Below are 15,717 nucleotides of genomic sequence, written 5' to 3' on the forward strand. Positions count from 1 at the left end.
CCGAGACCAAGACGACAGCACCGGGGGCACCAACCTTGGCCTGGAGCTGCCTGGGCCCCCCACTCCACCCTGGCTCCAAGGGGGAACCTCAGCAGCCTGCCGGCCCTAGGCCAGGACCCATCCCCACAGCCCGGCCCAGGGGCCTGCGCCCTCCCCCGGGCGGCTGGCAGCTCAGGCCCTGGCAGCCTGAGGCAGGACAGGGGGGGGAGACGGGCTGCCTGCGTGGCACCAGGCCCCTCCCCACACACACAGCCAGACCCCCAGCTCCTGTGTAGGACTTTATTCCCTGTGTGCAGCACGCCCCAGCCGCCAGCCCCTACCGGCCCACCCCCGCGCTGCCGCCAGCCCCTACCAGCCCACCCCCGTGCGGCCAGCCCCTACCAGCCCACCCCCACGCGGCCAGCCCCAGCCCCCAGCCCCTACCGGCCCACCCCCGCACGGCCAGCCCCTACCGGCCCACCCCCACGCGGCCAGCTCCTACCGGCCCACCCCCCACAGACCACTGGCCAGTCAGAGCAGGCCCAGGTCCACAGGGCACTGGAGGGCAGCTGGCCGGTAGCCAGGGTCTGCTGCAAGTGGCCCAGGCAGCGTGTGCCAGGGGAGCGCTTGGACCCCCAGCCCGCCAGGCCCTCGCCCTGTCCCTCCATCCACAGGGCTGGGGGATTGCACTCCCGCAGAGTGGCCCCTACCCACCCCCTTCTCTGAGCCCAGCTGCTGCCAGGGGTGGGGCCTGGCGCAGAGGCAGGGGAGCAGTCAGTGATCACCGCCCCGAGCGGCTACGTTCCCCCAGGAAACGGGCAGCAGCTCAGGCTGGCTCCCTCCCCCCACGCAGCACGGAGGGGCTGAGGAAAGCCGGCCCAGCCCCACAGCAGGGGGGCACGCCCAGGCTGAGGTGCCCTGGAGCAGGCGCTGTAGCCAGCACTGGGGGCTGCCAGGCCTAGCTAAGGGGGCACAGCTGTCACACTGGAGGGTGGAATGAGACTGTCCTGCCCTTTCCGGCAGACGCTCCCTGTCCCAGCCCGGGGAGCCGCTGGCTGACTGCCGGGGCTGCTCTCCCGGCTAAGGCCAGGGCCAGAATGAAACGGTGGAGCAGCCAGTCTCGGTGAGATGCTCAGCTGCCCCCCTGCGAGGGCCAGGAGCTCCCGTGTGGAGCAGCAGGACGGAGGGGACCCAGCATGCAGCCAGCCCAAGGCAGAGCACAAGTCCTGGGGCCCCGGGCTGGATCCCTGCACCTCAGGGGTCCCCCGCGCTCAGCCCTGCAGCAGGCCGGCGGCGAAGCAGACGCTGTGCCCACTGGTGCCCGGGGCTGCTGGGCAGAGCAGGTGCGCCCGGCGCCGGGTCCGTTGTTTCCAGCTGTGGAAGAGGCGGGAGACGCTCCCGACGTGGCGAACACGGAGCCCAGGCAGGGCCCAGCAGCCCGGTGCTCCCAGCTCAGAACATGCTGCAGTCGATCGGCCTCGAACTCCGGCTCTGGGCCTGCACCGGGGAACAGGCCGATGTGACCAAGCACCACCCGCCCCGCAGGGCCCCCCCCCCCCTCGGAGCAGGCTGCCCCCAGGGCGACAGTCCGGCCTCGGCTTTCAGGGCCGGGAGTGGGGGGGCTGGGTGAGGGCTGAGGCGCCCGGCCCACCTGCCGCTGCTGCCGCCGCTGGTACTCCTCCTCGCTCGCGGCTAGCGCCCGCGCCAGGGCCAGGTCCTCCTCCTCCTGCGTGCTGCTGGAGACAGCGTCGGGTCAGGGCAGCTCCGGGGAGCCCAGCGCGTAGGACTGGCAGGGACTCCGGGAGCGGGTCCTTCTACGGCCCCGGCTCGGGAACCAGGCCGCCCAGCAGCAGCAGCGGGGCCCTCCCCCGGCCAGGAAGCTGGGGCCAGGCCAGTTAACGCACCCCGGCCCCTCCCCCCCACGGGGAGCAGCCCCCCGGCGAGCCTCAGCGTCACAGGCCCCGCCCACCGCCCCTGGGCCGAGGCGGGCCTACGGCAGGGCCAGCGCGGCCCGCTGTGATCCACCCCTACCTGGGCGGCCGCGCCGAGCCACACGCTGACTCTGCCAGGGACATCTCCAGCGCTCGCTGCAGCGCCTCGTCTTCGCTCTGGGGGGAGAGGGACACGCCCCACTCAGCTGAGCCCAGGCCCGCGGTCGTGCTGTGGGTGCCCAGCCAGTCAGACGTGGTCGGAGGGAAGGCGTCTGGGGGCAGACCCCCCACCCTCACGCCCGCTGGCCTGGCAGGGCGAGCTCGGGGAAGGGGCTGGCGCTTCCCAATGGCTCCGTGTTACGACGGAGCGAGGAGAAAGGAGCCTTGGCCAGGGCGGCTCCGGGGCGCAGGCAGCCCAGCGAGCGCCAGTGCGACCTCCCAGCGCACACCAGCCCCGGTGCCGAGCGCCAGCCCTGCTAGCCAGGAGGGGGGCGCCGGAGCCGGAGCCGGCTCCGGAACAGGGTGTGCGCCTGGCCCCTCGCAGACTGGGGCTGCAGAGCTCCCGCCGGGGCCACTCACCAGTCCGTTCTGCAGCGTGACGGCGGGGGGCGAGGCGCTGCCGGGCTGCGGGGTCACCATCACGCCGCCTCTGGGCAGGAGAGGAGCAGGGTTAGTGCCCGTGCACGGAGCACTGGGGGCGTCTCTGCCCCACGGCTGGGTCTAGCCAGCCCTGGCAGGCCCTGGGGGCGAGAGGAAGGGGGGGTTCCGCCAGCCCCTTGGGCATGCCCGTACCTGCTTGGCGCCGCAGCCGGGGGGCCAGCGGCTGGCCTGGACGCGCCTCTGCTTGAGGTAGCGGCTGCCACAGTGGGTGTCTGGGCTCTCGCGACGGCAGCGTGCCTGCGACAGAGCGCGGGGGTCAGCAACAGCTCCCCCTGCAGTGCCCCCCTCCCGTGCACGCTCAAGCCCAGCCCTGGGCCCCCACCCGCCATGCTGCTGGGCAGCCGCTCGCCGTGCGCCAGGCCCAGCACGTGCCACGCTGCCCGCTGCAGGGCTGCTCGAACAGGCGCACCGGGCGCGCTGGCGGCTTGCACTGCAGACAAGCTCCAAGGCAGGGCCTGCGCTGCCGTGTGCCAAGCAGCCGCCGCTCTGAAAGGGGTCCTGGCCCCGGGGGGGCATTGCCAGGCAGGGCCAGCGCAGGCAAGGGGGTGGTGCTGGGCAGGGGGAGCACGGCACTGGCACCCCTCCCCCGTACCCGGCTTTGGAGAGGGGGCGCCCCGCCCCGCCGCACTGGTGATCCAGCGGGTGCCGGTGCTTGAGGCAGAAGTTCCCGTGGCACTGGTCACAGATCACCTTCATCATCTCCCTCTGCTTGCAGCCGGGCTTCAGACACTTATTGGTGAAAATCTAGCGGGCGACACGGGCTGGTGAGCGGCCGCCAGGCTCCACCTCCCTCAGCGCCCCTGGAGTCAGGAGACGGAGCCCAGCCCACGCCCCGCGGAATCCAGCCCCAGCGCCAGCAGGGACCAAGTGCTCCAGTGGGGACCAGCTTTTCGGTTCCTGGGGGTCAGGCCGGAAGGGCTCACTTGGCCCCCCCGACCTGCGTGCCAAAGGCCAGAGCCCCCCCCAGATCTCCCACCGCGCTGGCCCGGTCCCTCCCTACGGTAAAAGCAGCCAGGAAGCGGCTCCCCGGCGCGTCGGCCTCGCTCGGGACAGCTGCAAAACAAGATGCCGTTTCCAACCGGAGGGTCCCTTGGGTCTTGCGATGCCCCTCGGGGCTGTCCCAGGGCTCCTACCACAGAAGCCGCGCCCCAGGCCCAGGCATCCCGCACCCAGCTCCACTGCTGCTCCCCAGCACAGATCCAGGGCCTGGACGCTGCCCTGCCCCCACACCCATTACAGCCCCACCGGCCTGTGCTGGTCACGCGACGTAGCCAGTGCCCACTGGGGAGCCAGCTGACTCGGCTCCCCTCGCCCTGCCAGCGCTGGGCCGCCACGCCCCTCGGGCTCCCCGCCCCCAGGCCTACCTTGCGCTTGCGCTGGGCGGGGTCGGACTTGCAGTCCCGGTCGATGTGCTCCCCCACCACGCGGTCAGGCATCTCCCCCTTGCTGACGGGGATGGGGGTGTTGCAGAGAGGACACACGGGGACCTGCACGTCCTGGGAGGCAGAGGCCAGGCTGAGCACACGCTCCCCGCCCACCCCGGGCCCGGCTTGACCTCTCAGGCTAGCTCTGCCTGTGCCGAGACAGCTGGCCGGGGCACAGCCGTGCCTGGGAGCACCGGTGCTTCCAGCCCAGGCGCAGGAACCGGGGCCCGGCGGGAAGGTGCAAAGGCCTGTTCTGACCCTTCACCCACCCTGAGCTGAGCAAGGACGCAGCCTGCAGAGCTCTTGGGTTAAACTCCCCACGGGATCAGCCTTCCCGGCGAGCCAGGCCTGGTCCGCGTGGGGACGCTAGGCGCTCACTAACCCCACACAAGCAGCGCAGCCACTCGCCCCACCCGGGGAGCGCCAGCGAGGTCATGGGGAGCCTGCCTCGGGGGGCGCGGAAACCCCCTTCCCCTGCGTCGACCCAATGGGCACAGCAGGCTACAGGCCACAGCTTTGGGGGCCGCCCCGGGCGAATCTCAGCCAGTCCCTTGCTCGCAGCCTCACTCAGCAGGCAGCGCTGAGCCAAGCTCACTGGCAGCAGAGCCGTTAGATGCTTTCCTATGGCACATGCATGGACCTGCTGGGCTCCCTCCCCCAGCTGGTCTGTCGCGCTCAGACCAGCACCAGACACAGCCCACTGCCGGCCCCTCCTGGCCCAGGCCTAACTGGCACGTGTGGGGCCCGATCCTGCGGTTCCTCTGGGAGCTGCAAGGCAGGGCGCGGTTGCCAGGCAGGTCCAACCCCCGTGGGGGGACGGTGCCCGGAGCAAGCCGCCCCTCCCACTTACCTTCTTGTAGGCAGAGGTGCATTGGTGCTGGGAGTAGGTGATGTGGTCGGTGCAGAATATCTGCTCACAGGCGTCGCACTTCAGAGGAAGAAAGTCTGGCAAGGAGGAGAGGCAGCAGGCGGGTTAGGGGGCGGCCCCAGCCTGGAGGGAGCCAGCTCTGGAGGGCAAACCCAGCCATGCCCTGCCTGGGGCAGGCAGGCTACGGGCTGCAGCAACCAAAAGGCCGAGCCATTGTATAGGAAGTCAAGTTCCTGGGGATGACCGCTCCCAGCATGCACTGCTCCAGAAGCAACCCACACTCCTGGCCTACACAAAGTGTGTTTAAAGGGTGGGGGGCTTTTCCTACCAAGCCTAGGCACAGCCGCCCCTTCTCCCCCCCGGGCCTGCCCCAAACACTGGCCTAGGGATGGGAAGGACTAGTCTTACCAAGCCTAGGCACAGCCGCCTCTCCTCCCCCCCGGGCCTGCCCCCAAACACTGGCCTAGGGATGGGAAGGACTAGTCTTACCAAGCCTAGGCACAGCCGCCTCTCCTCCCCCCCGGGGCCTGCCCCCAAACACTGGCCTAGGGATGGGAAGGACTAGTCTTACCAAGCCTAGGCACAGCCGCCTCTCCTCCCCCCGGGGCCTGCCCCAAACACTGGCCTAGGGATGGGAAGGACTAGTCTTACCAAGCCTAGGCACAGCCGCCCCTCCTCCCCCCCGGGCCTGCCCCAAACACTCGCCTAGGGATGGGAAGGACTAGTCTTACCAAGCCTAGGCACAGCCGCCTCTCCTCCCCCCCGGGGCCTGCCCCCAAACACTGGCCTAGGGATGGGAAGGACTAGTCTTACCAAGCCTAGGCACAGCCGCCTCTCCTCCCCCCCGGGCCTGCCCCAAACACTCGCCTAGGGATGGGAAGGACTAGTCTTACCAAGCCTAGGCACAGCCGCCTCTCCTCCCCCCCGGGCCTGCCCCAAACACTCGCCTAGGGATGGGAAGGACTAGTCTTACCAAGCCTAGGCACAGCCGCCTCTCCTCCCCCCCGGGCCTGCCCCAAACACTGGCCTAGGGATGGGAAGGACTAGTCTTACCAAGCCTAGGCACAGCCGCCTCTCCTCCCCCCCGGGCCTGCCCCAAACACTGGCCTAGGGATGGGAAGGACTAGTCTTACCAAGCCTAGGCACAGCCGCCCCTCCTCCCCCCCGGGGCCTGCCCCCAAACACTGGCCTAGGGATGGGAAGGACTAGTCTTACCAAGCCTAGGCACAGCCGCCTCTCCTCCCCCCCGGGCCTGCCCCAAACACCCGCCTAGGGATGGGAAGGACTAGTCTTACCAAGCCTAGGCACAGCCGCCTCTCCTCCCCCCCGGGGCCTGCCCCAAACACTCGCCTAGGGATGGGAAGGACTAGTCTTACCAAGCCTAGGCACAGCCGCCTCTCCTCCCCCCGGGGCCTGCCCCAAACACCCGCCTAGGGATGGGAAGGACTAGTCTTACCAAGCCTAGGCACAGCCGCCTCTCCTCCCCCCCGGGCCTGCCCCAAACACTGGCCTAGGGATGGGAAGGACTAGTCTTACCAAGCCTAGGCACAGCCGCCTCTCCTCCCCCCCGGGGCCTGCCCCCAACACTCGCCTAGGGATGGGAAGGACTAGTCTTACCAAGCCTAGGCACAGCCGCCCCTTCTCCCCGCCAGGCCTGCCCCCAAACACTGGCCTAGGGATGGGAAGGACTAGTCTTACCAAGCCTAGGCACAGCCGCCTCTCCTCCCCCCCGGGCCTGCCCCCAAACACTCGCCTAGGGATGGGAAGGACTAGTCTTACCAAGCCTAGGCACAGCCGCCTCTCCTCCCCCCCGGGCCTGCCCCCAAACACTGGCCTAGGGATGGGAAGGACTAGTCTTACCAAGCCTAGGCACAGCCGCCCCTCCTCCCCCCCGGGGCCTGCCCCCAAACACTGGCCTAGGGATGGGAAGGACTAGTCTTACCAAGCCTAGGCACAGCCGCCTCTCCTCCCCCCTGGGCCTGCCCCAAACACTCGCCTAGGGATGGGAAGGACTAGTCTTACCAAGCCTAGGCACAGCCGCCTCTCCTCCCCCCCGGGCCTGCCCCAAACACTCGCCTAGGGATGGGAAGGACTAGTCTTACCAAGCCTAGGCACAGCCGCCTCTCCTCCCCCCCGGGCCTGCCCCAAACACCCGCCTAGGGATGGGAAGGACTAGTCTTACCAAGCCTAGGCACAGCCGCCTCTCCTCCCCCCCGGGCCTGCCCCCAACACTGGCCTAGGGATGGGAAGGACTAGTCTTACCAAGCCTAGGCACAGCCGCCTCTCCTCCCCCCCGGGGCCTGCCCCAAACACTGGCCTAGGGATGGGAAGGACTAGTCTTACCAAGCCTAGGCACAGCCGCCTCTCCTCCCCCCCGGGCCTGCCCCCAAACACTGGCCTAGGGATGGGAAGGACTAGTCTTACCAAGCCTAGGCACAGCCGCCTCTCCTCCCCCCCGGGGCCTGCCCCAAACACTGGCCTAGGGATGGGAAGGACTAGTCTTACCAAGCCTAGGCACAGCCGCCTCTCCTCCCCCCCGGGCCTGCCCCCAACACTCGCCTAGGGATGGGAAGGACTAGTCTTACCAAGCCTAGGCACAGCCGCCTCCCCTCCCCCCGGGGCCTGCCCCAAACACTCGCCTAGGGATGGGAAGGACTAGTCTTACCAAGCCTAGGCACAGCCGCCTCTCCTCCCCCCCGGGGCCTGCCCCCAAACACTGGCCTAGGGATGGGAAGGACTAGTCTTACCAAGCCTAGGCACAGCCGCCTCTCCTCCCCCCGGGGCCTGCCCCCAAACACTCGCCTAGGGATGGGAAGGACTAGTCTTACCAAGCCTAGGCACAGCCGCCTCTCCTCCCCCCCGGGCCTGCCCCAAACACTCGCCTAGGGATGGGAAGGACTAGTCTTACCAAGCCTAGGCACAGCCGCCTCTCCTCCCCCCCGGGCCTGCCCCCAAACACTCGCCTAGGGATGGGAAGGACTAGTCTTACCAAGCCTAGGCACAGCCGCCTCTCCTCCCCCCCGGGGCCTGCCCCAAACACTGGCCTAGGGATGGGAAGGACTAGTCTTACCAAGCCTAGGCACAGCCGCCTCTCCTCCCCCCCGGGGCCTGCCCCAAACACTGGCCTAGGGATGGGAAGGACTAGTCTTACCAAGCCTAGGCACAGCCGCCTCTCCTCCCCCCGGGCCTGCCCCAAACACTGGCCTAGGGATGGGAAGGACTAGTCTTACCAAGCCTAGGCACAGCCGCCTCTCCTCCCCCCCGGGCCTGCCCCAAACACTCGCCTAGGGATGGGAAGGACTAGTCTTACCAAGCCTAGGCACAGCCGCCTCTCCTCCCCCCCGGGCCTGCCCCCAAACACTGGCCTAGGGATGGGAAGGACTAGTCTTACCAAGCCTAGGCACAGCCGCCTCTCCTCCCCCCCGGGGCCTGCCCCAAACACTGGCCTAGGGATGGGAAGGACTAGTCTTACCAAGCCTAGGCACAGCCGCCTCTCCTCCCCCCCGGGCCTGCCCCCAAACACTGGCCTAGGGATGGGAAGGACTAGTCTTACCAAGCCTAGGCACAGCCGCCTCTCCTCCCCCCCGGGCCTGCCCCAAACACTCGCCTAGGGATGGGAAGGACTAGTCTTACCAAGCCTAGGCACAGCCGCCTCTCCTCCCCCCGGGGCCTGCCCCAAACACTCGCCTAGGGATGGGAAGGACTAGTCTTACCAAGCCTAGGCACAGCCGCCTCTCCTCCCCCCCGGGCCTGCCCCAAACACTGGCCTAGGGATGGGAAGGACTAGTCTTACCAAGCCTAGGCACAGCCGCCTCTCCTCCCCCCCGGGCCTGCCCCAAACACTCGCCTAGGGATGGGAAGGACTAGTCTTACCAAGCCTAGGCACAGCCGCCTCTCCTCCCCCCCGGGGCCTGCCCCAAACACTGGCCTAGGGATGGGAAGGACTAGTCTTACCAAGCCTAGGCACAGCCGCCTCTCCTCCCCCCGGGGCCTGCCCCAAACACTGGCCTAGGGATGGGAAGGACTAGTCTTACCAAGCCTAGGCACAGCCGCCTCTCCTCCCCCCCGGGCCTGCCCCAAACACTGGCCTAGGGATGGGAAGGACTAGTCTTACCAAGCCTAGGCACAGCCGCCTCTCCTCCCCCCCGGGCCTGCCCCAAACACTGGCCTAGGGATGGGAAGGACTAGTCTTACCAAGCCTAGGCACAGCCGCCTCTCCTCCCCCCCGGGCCTGCCCCAAACACCCGCCTAGGGATGGGAAGGACTAGTCTTACCAAGCCTAGGCACAGCCGCCTCTCCTCCCCCCGGGGCCTGCCCCAAACACTCGCCTAGGGATGGGAAGGACTAGTCTTACCAAGCCTAGGCACAGCCGCCTCTCCTCCCCCCGGGGCCTGCCCCAAACACTCGCCTAGGGATGGGAAGGACTAGTCTTACCAAGCCTAGGCACAGCCGCCTCTCCTCCCCCCCGGGCCTGCCCCAAACACCCGCCTAGGGATGGGAAGGACTAGTCTTACCAAGCCTAGGCACAGCCGCCTCTCCTCCCCCCGGGGCCTGCCCCAAACACTCGCCTAGGGATGGGAAGGACTAGTCTTACCAAGCCTAGGCACAGCCGCCTCTCCTCCCCGCCGGGCCTGCCCCAAACACTGGCCTAGGGATGGGAAGGACTAGTCTTACCAAGCCTAGGCACAGCCGCCTCTCCTCCCCCCCGGGGCCTGCCCCCAAACACTGGCCTAGGGATGGGAAGGACTAGTCTTACCAAGCCTAGGCACAGCCGCCTCTCCTCCCCCCGGGGCCTGCCCCAAACACTCGCCTAGGGATGGGAAGGACTAGTCTTACCAAGCCTAGGCACAGCCGCCTCTCCTCCCCCCCGGGCCTGCCCCAAACACTGGCCTAGGGATGGGAAGGACTAGTCTTACCAAGCCTAGGCACAGCCGCCTCTCCTCCCCCCGGGGCCTGCCCCCAAACACTGGCCTAGGGATGGGAAGGACTAGTCTTACCAAGCCTAGGCACAGCCGCCTCTCCTCCCCCCGGGGCCTGCCCCCAAACACTGGCCTAGGGATGGGAAGGACTAGTCTTACCAAGCCTAGGCACAGCCGCCTCTCCTCCCCCCGGGCCTGCCCCAAACACTGGCCTAGGGATGGGAAGGACTAGTCTTACCAAGCCTAGGCACAGCCGCCTCTCCTCCCCCCCGGGCCTGCCCCAAACACTCGCCTAGGGATGGGAAGGACTAGTCTTACCAAGCCTAGGCACAGCCGCCTCTCCTCCCCCCGGGGCCTGCCCCCAAACACTGGCCTAGAGATGGGAAGGACTAGTCTTACCAAGCCTAGGCACAGCCGCCTCTCCTCCCCCCGGGCCTGCCCCCAAACACTCGCCTAGGGATGGGAAGGACTAGTCTTACCAAGCCTAGGCACAGCCGCCTCTCCTCCCCCCGGGGCCTGCCCCAAACACTGGCCTAGGGATGGGAAGGACTAGTCTTACCAAGCCTAGGCACAGCCGCCTCTCCTCCCCCCCGGGGCCTGCCCCAAACACTGGCCTAGGGATGGGAAGGACTAGTCTTACCAAGCCTAGGCACAGCCGCCTCTCCTCCCCCCCGGGTCTGCCCCCAAACACTGGCCTAGGGATGGGAAGGACTAGTCTTACCAAGCCTAGGCACAGCCGCCTCTCCTCCCCCCCGGGCCTGCCCCAAACACTGGCCTAGGGATGGGAAGGACTAGTCTTACCAAGCCTAGGCACAGCCGCCTCTCCTCCCCCCCGGGCCTGCCCCAAACACTGGCCTAGGGATGGGAAGGACTAGTCTTACCAAGCCTAGGCACAGCCGCCTCTCCTCCCCCCGGGGCCTGCCCCCAAACACTGGCCTAGGGATGGGAAGGACTAGTCTTACCAAGCCTAGGCACAGCCGCCTCTCCTCCCCCCGGGCCTGCCCCAAACACTGGCCTAGGGATGGGAAGGACTAGTCTTACCAAGCCTAGGCACAGCCGCCTCTCCTCCCCCCGGGGCCTGCCCCCAAACACTGGCCTAGGGATGGGAAGGACTAGTCTTACCAAGCCTAGGCACAGCCGCCTCTCCTCCCCCCGGGCCTGCCCCAAACACTGGCCTAGGGATGGGAAGGACTAGTCTTACCAAGCCTAGGCACAGCCGCCTCTCCTCCCCCCCGGGCCTGCCCCAAACACTGGCCTAGGGATGGGAAGGACTAGTCTTACCAAGCCTAGGCACAGCCGCCTCTCCTTCCCCCCGGGCCTGCCCCAAACACTGGCCTAGGGATGGGAAGGACTAGTCTTACCAAGCCTAGGCACAGCCGCCTCTCCTTCCCCCCGGGCCTGCCCCAAACACTGGCCTAGGGATGGGAAGGACTAGTCTTACCAAGCCTAGGCACAGCCGCCTCTCCTCCCCCCGGGCCTGCCCCAAACACTGGCCTAGGGATGGGAAGGACTAGTCTTACCAAGCCTAGGCACAGCCGCCTCTCCTCCCCCCGGGCCTGCCCCAAACACTGGCCTAGGGATGGGAAGGACTAGTCTTACCAAGCCTAGGCACAGCCGCCCCTTCTCCCCCCCGGGCCTGCCCCAAACACTCGCCTAGGGATGGGAAGGACTAGTCTTACCAAGCCTAGGCACAGCCGCCTCTCCTCCCCCCCGGGGCCTGCCCCAAACACCCGCCTAGGGATGGGAAGGACTAGTCTTACCAAGCCTAGGCACAGCCGCCTCTCCTCCCCCCCGGGGCCTGCCCCAAACACTGGCCTAGGGATGGGAAGGACTAGTCTTACCAAGCCTAGGCACAGCCGCCTCTCCTCCCCCCCGGGGCCTGCCCCCAAACACTGGCCTAGGGATGGGAAGGACTAGTCTTACCAAGCCTAGGCACAGCCGCCTCACCTCCCCCCCGGGCCTGTCCCCAAACACTGGCCTAGGGATGGGAAGGACTAGTCTTACCAAGCCTAGGCACAGCCGCCTCTCCTCCCCCCGGGGCCTGCCCCAAACACTGGCCTAGGGATGGGAAGGACTAGTCTTACCAAGCCTAGGCACAGCCGCCTCTCCTCCCCCCCGGGGCCTGCCCCAAACACTGGCCTAGGGATGGGAAGGACTAGTCTTACCAAGCCTAGGCACAGCCGCCTCTCCTCCCCCCGGGGCCTGCCCCCAAACACTGGCCTAGGGATGGGAAGGACTAGTCTTACCAAGCCTAGGCACAGCCGCCTCACCTCCCCCCCGGGCCTGTCCCCAAACACTGGCCTAGGGATGGGAAGGACTAGTCTTACCAAGCCTAGGCACAGCCGCCTCTCCTCCCCCCGGGGCCTGCCCCAAACACTGGCCTAGGGATGGGAAGGACTAGTCTTACCAAGCCTAGGCACAGCCGCCTCTCCTCCCCCCCGGGGCCTGCCCCAAACACTGGCCTAGGGATGGGAAGGACTAGTCTTACCAAGCCTAGGCACAGCCGCCTCTCCTCCCCCCCGGGGCCTGCCCCCAAACACTGGCCTAGGGATGGGAAGGACTAGTCTTACCAAGCCTAGGCACAGCCGCCTCTCCTCCCCCCCGGGGCCTGCCCCCAAACACTGGCCTAGGGATGGGAAGGACTAGTCTTACCAAGCCTAGGCACAGCCGCCCCTCCTCCCCCCGGGGCCTGCCCCCAAACACTGGCCTAGGGATGGGAAGGACTAGTCTTACCAAGCCTAGGCACAGCCGCCTCTCCTCCCCCCCGGGCCTGCCCCCAAACACCCGCCTAGGGATGGGAAGGACTAGTCTTACCAAGCCTAGGCACAGCCGCCCCTCCTCCCCCCGGGGCCTGCCCCAAACACTGGCCTAGGGATGGGAAGGACTAGTCTTACCAAGCCTAGGCACAGCCGCCTCTCCTCCCCCCGGGGCCTGCCCCAAACACTGGCCTAGGGATGGGAAGGACTAGTCTTACCAAGCCTAGGCACAGCCGCCTCTCCTCCCCCCCGGGTCTGCCCCCAAACACTGGCCTAGGGATGGGAAGGACTAGTCTTACCAAGCCTAGGCACAGCCGCCTCTCCTCCCCCCGGGCCTGCCCCAAACACTGGCCTAGGGATGGGAAGGACTAGTCTTACCAAGCCTAGGCACAGCCGCCTCTCCTCCCCGCCGGGCCTGCCCCAAACACTGGCCTAGGGATGGGAAGGACTAGTCTTACCAAGCCTAGGCACAGCCGCCCCTTCTTCCCCCCGGGCCTGCCCCAAACACTGGCCTAGGGACGGGAAGGACTAGTCTTACCAAGCCTAGGCACAGCCGCCTCTCCTCCCCCCCGGGCCTGCCCCCAAACACTGGCCTAGGGATGGGAAGGACTAGTCTTACCAAGCCTAGGCACAGCCGCCTCTCCTCCCCCCGGGGCCTGCCCCAAACACTGGCCTAGGGATGGGAAGGACTAGTCTTACCAAGCCTAGGCACAGCCGCCTCTCCTCCCCCCCGGGGCCTGCCCCCAAACACTGGCCTAGGGATGGGAAGGACTAGTCTTACCAAGCCTAGGCACAGCCGCCTCTCCTCCCCCCCGGGCCTGCCCCAAACACTGGCCTAGGGATGGGAAGGACTAGTCTTACCAAGCCTAGGCACAGCCGCCTCTCCTCCCCCCCGGGCCTGCCCCAAACACTGGCCTAGGGATGGGAAGGACTAGTCTTACCAAGCCTAGGCACAGCCGCCTCTCCTCCCCCCCGGGCCTGCCCCAAACACCCGCCTAGGGATGGGAAGGACTAGTCTTACCAAGCCTAGGCACAGCCGCCTCTCCTCCCCCCGGGGCCTGCCCCCAAACACTGGCCTAGGGATGGGAAGGACTAGTCTTACCAAGCCTAGGCACAGCCGCCTCTCCTGCCCCCCGGGCCTGCCCCCAAACACTGGCCTAGGGATGGGAAGGACTAGTCTTACCAAGCCTAGGCACAGCCGCCTCTCCTCCCCCCGGGCCTGCCCCAAACACTGGCCTAGGGATGGGAAGGACTAGTCTTACCAAGCCTAGGCACAGCCGCCTCTCCTCCCCGCCGGGCCTGCCCCAAACACTGGCCTAGGGATGGGAAGGACTAGTCTTACCAAGCCTAGGCACAGCCGCCTCTCCTCCCCCCGGGGCCTGCCCCAAACACTCGCCTAGGGATGGGAAGGACTAGTCTTACCAAGCCTAGGCACAGCCGCCCCTCCTCCCCCCGGGCCTGCCCCAAACACTGGCCTAGGGATGGGAAGGACTAGTCTTACCAAGCCTAGGCACAGCCGCCTCTCCTCCCCCCGGGCCTGCCCCAAACACTGGCCTAGGGATGGGAAGGACTAGTCTTACCAAGCCTAGGCACAGCCGCCTCTCCTCCCCCCCGGGCCTGCCCCAAACACCCGCCTAGGGATGGGAAGGACTAGTCTTACCAAGCCTAGGCACAGCCGCCTCTCCTCCCCCCCGGGCCTGCCCCAAACACCCGCCTAGGGATGGGAAGGACTAGTCTTACCAAGCCTAGGCACAGCCGCCTCTCCTCCCCCCGGGCCTGCCCCAAACACTGGCCTAGGGATGGGAAGGACTAGTCTTACCAAGCCTAGGCACAGCCGCCTCTCCTCCCCCCGGGCCTGCCCCAAACACTGGCCTAGGGATGGGAAGGACTAGTCTTACCAAGCCTAGGCACAGCCGCCTCTCCTCCCCCCCGGGCCTGCCCCAAACACCCGCCTAGGGATGGGAAGGACTAGTCTTACCAAGCCTAGGCACAGCCGCCTCTCCTCCCCCCCGGGCCTGCCCCAAACACCCGCCTAGGGATGGGAAGGACTAGTCTTACCAAGCCTAGGCACAGCCGCCTCTCCTCCCCCCCGGGCCTGCCCCAAACACTGGCCTAGGGATGGGAAGATCTACTCAGTCTACTAACGGACTGTCCCATAAGCAAACGCTCTTGGACAGCCGACAAGATAGCTGGATAGCCCCCCACTGAATTACAGGCGGGGGGGGGGGGAGGTACTTCAAAGTGGCAGCACCGGGGTCGGGGCAGTCCCCAACCGGCCCTGGCCTTGGCTCTGTTGCCTTTGAAGTGGCAAGAGCCCGGCAGCCACTCGCCCGAGGAGGCGCCTTATGGACCATCCACCGGGGGAGCAGGAGCCGCGCGCGCAGCCAAGGGGCGTTGTCCCCGCGGGGCCCCCGACGGGGGTGATGCCGCGGGCTGAGCAGAAGCGGCCCCGGCCCGCGGGGCGCTCCCGAGCAGCTGGGCTCCGTGAACCGGGCGGGGGGGTCAGCCCCGCGCCCAGCCCGCCCCCTCCCTGCGGCCGCGAGCCCGGGGCCCGCCCTGGGACTTCGCCTCGCGCTGCTCGGGGGCCGGGACCGGACACACGCGCCGGCCCCGCGGGGCCCTCCCGGGGCAGCGACGAACCCGCCCCCCCGGGCCTCCCTCGGCCGGCAGGGTCGGGCTCACCCAGGCGCTTGCAGGCGGGCTCGGAGCAGTGCGCGCCCAGCTCCGGGAACTCCATGGCGGCGCCGGGTCCGGCAGCGAGGGGCGGGGCTCCCAGGGGCCCGAGGGGCGGGGCTACAGGATGGGGGGCCGAGGGGCGGGGCTCCGAGGGGGGTAGAGGGGCGGGGCTACAGGATGGGGGCCCGAGGGGCGGGGCTCCGAGGGGGTAGAGGGGCGGGGCTATAGGATGGGGGGCCGAGGGGCGGGGCTATAGGATGGGGGGCCGAGGGGCGGGGCTCCGAGGGGGCTCCGGGGGGGCAGCTGCAGGGACCGGGGAGACCGCTGGGGCCCCCCGATGTCAGGGGACGGGGGGGGCACCCGGGGGCGGGGCTACGCGGGGGGGGGCACCCGAGGGCGGGACCGACCCACCCGGCGGCCGATCAGGGACCGACCCCGGCGCTGCCCGAGCGCGGACCCGGAAGCCCCGCGCCGCCTCCTGCTCGGCGGACGCACCGACGCGGT

General features: G+C 68.1%; 1 protein-coding gene across 3 annotated transcripts; it reads right to left on the reverse strand.

Annotated features, from left to right (window-relative positions):
* Window positions 1-919: 919 nt before the first annotated feature.
* On the reverse strand, window positions 920-15,378 carry ZFAND2B (zinc finger AN1-type containing 2B). 3 transcript variants are annotated; one of them, XM_075932921.1, is made up of 9 exons: window positions 15,220-15,378; window positions 4,845-4,939; window positions 3,935-4,066; window positions 3,163-3,314; window positions 2,703-2,807; window positions 2,490-2,559; window positions 2,011-2,087; window positions 1,631-1,715; window positions 1,357-1,476 (listed from the first exon to the last, which is right to left on the reverse strand). In XM_075932921.1, the coding sequence occupies exons 1-9, from the start codon at window positions 15,272-15,274 to the stop codon at window positions 1,432-1,434; spliced, it is 816 nt and encodes a 271-aa protein (XP_075789036.1). In that variant the 5' UTR covers window positions 15,275-15,378; the 3' UTR covers window positions 1,357-1,431. The 3 variants fall into 3 exon arrangements, with proteins under 3 accessions (XP_075789035.1, XP_075789036.1, XP_075789037.1); XM_075932922.1 differs by having other exon boundaries at window positions 1,631-1,712; window positions 15,220-15,377; XM_075932920.1 differs by lacking the exon at window positions 1,631-1,715 and having other exon boundaries at window positions 920-1,476.
* Window positions 15,379-15,717: the final 339 nt, after the last annotated feature.

This window comes from Pelodiscus sinensis, chromosome 7 (genome assembly GCF_049634645.1).
Source record: "Pelodiscus sinensis isolate JC-2024 chromosome 7, ASM4963464v1, whole genome shotgun sequence".
NCBI lineage: Eukaryota > Metazoa > Chordata > Testudines > Trionychidae > Pelodiscus > Pelodiscus sinensis.

Excerpts from the sequence above, each read along its gene's own strand:
- ZFAND2B (XM_075932920.1), bottom strand. The coding sequence starts at position 15,274 with ATGGAGTTCCCGGAGCTGGGCGCGCACTGCTCCGAGCCCGCCTGCAAG. Across the intron at positions 2,560-2,702 it reads CCGGCTGCGGCGCCAAGCAG|AGGCGGCGTGATGGTGACCC; the intron begins GTACGGGCATGC and ends TCTCCTGCCCAG. Across the intron at positions 1,477-2,010 it reads GGCTCGGCGCGGCCGCCCAG|GCCCAGAGCCGGAGTTCGAG; the intron begins GTAGGGGTGGAT and ends TCCCCGGTGCAG.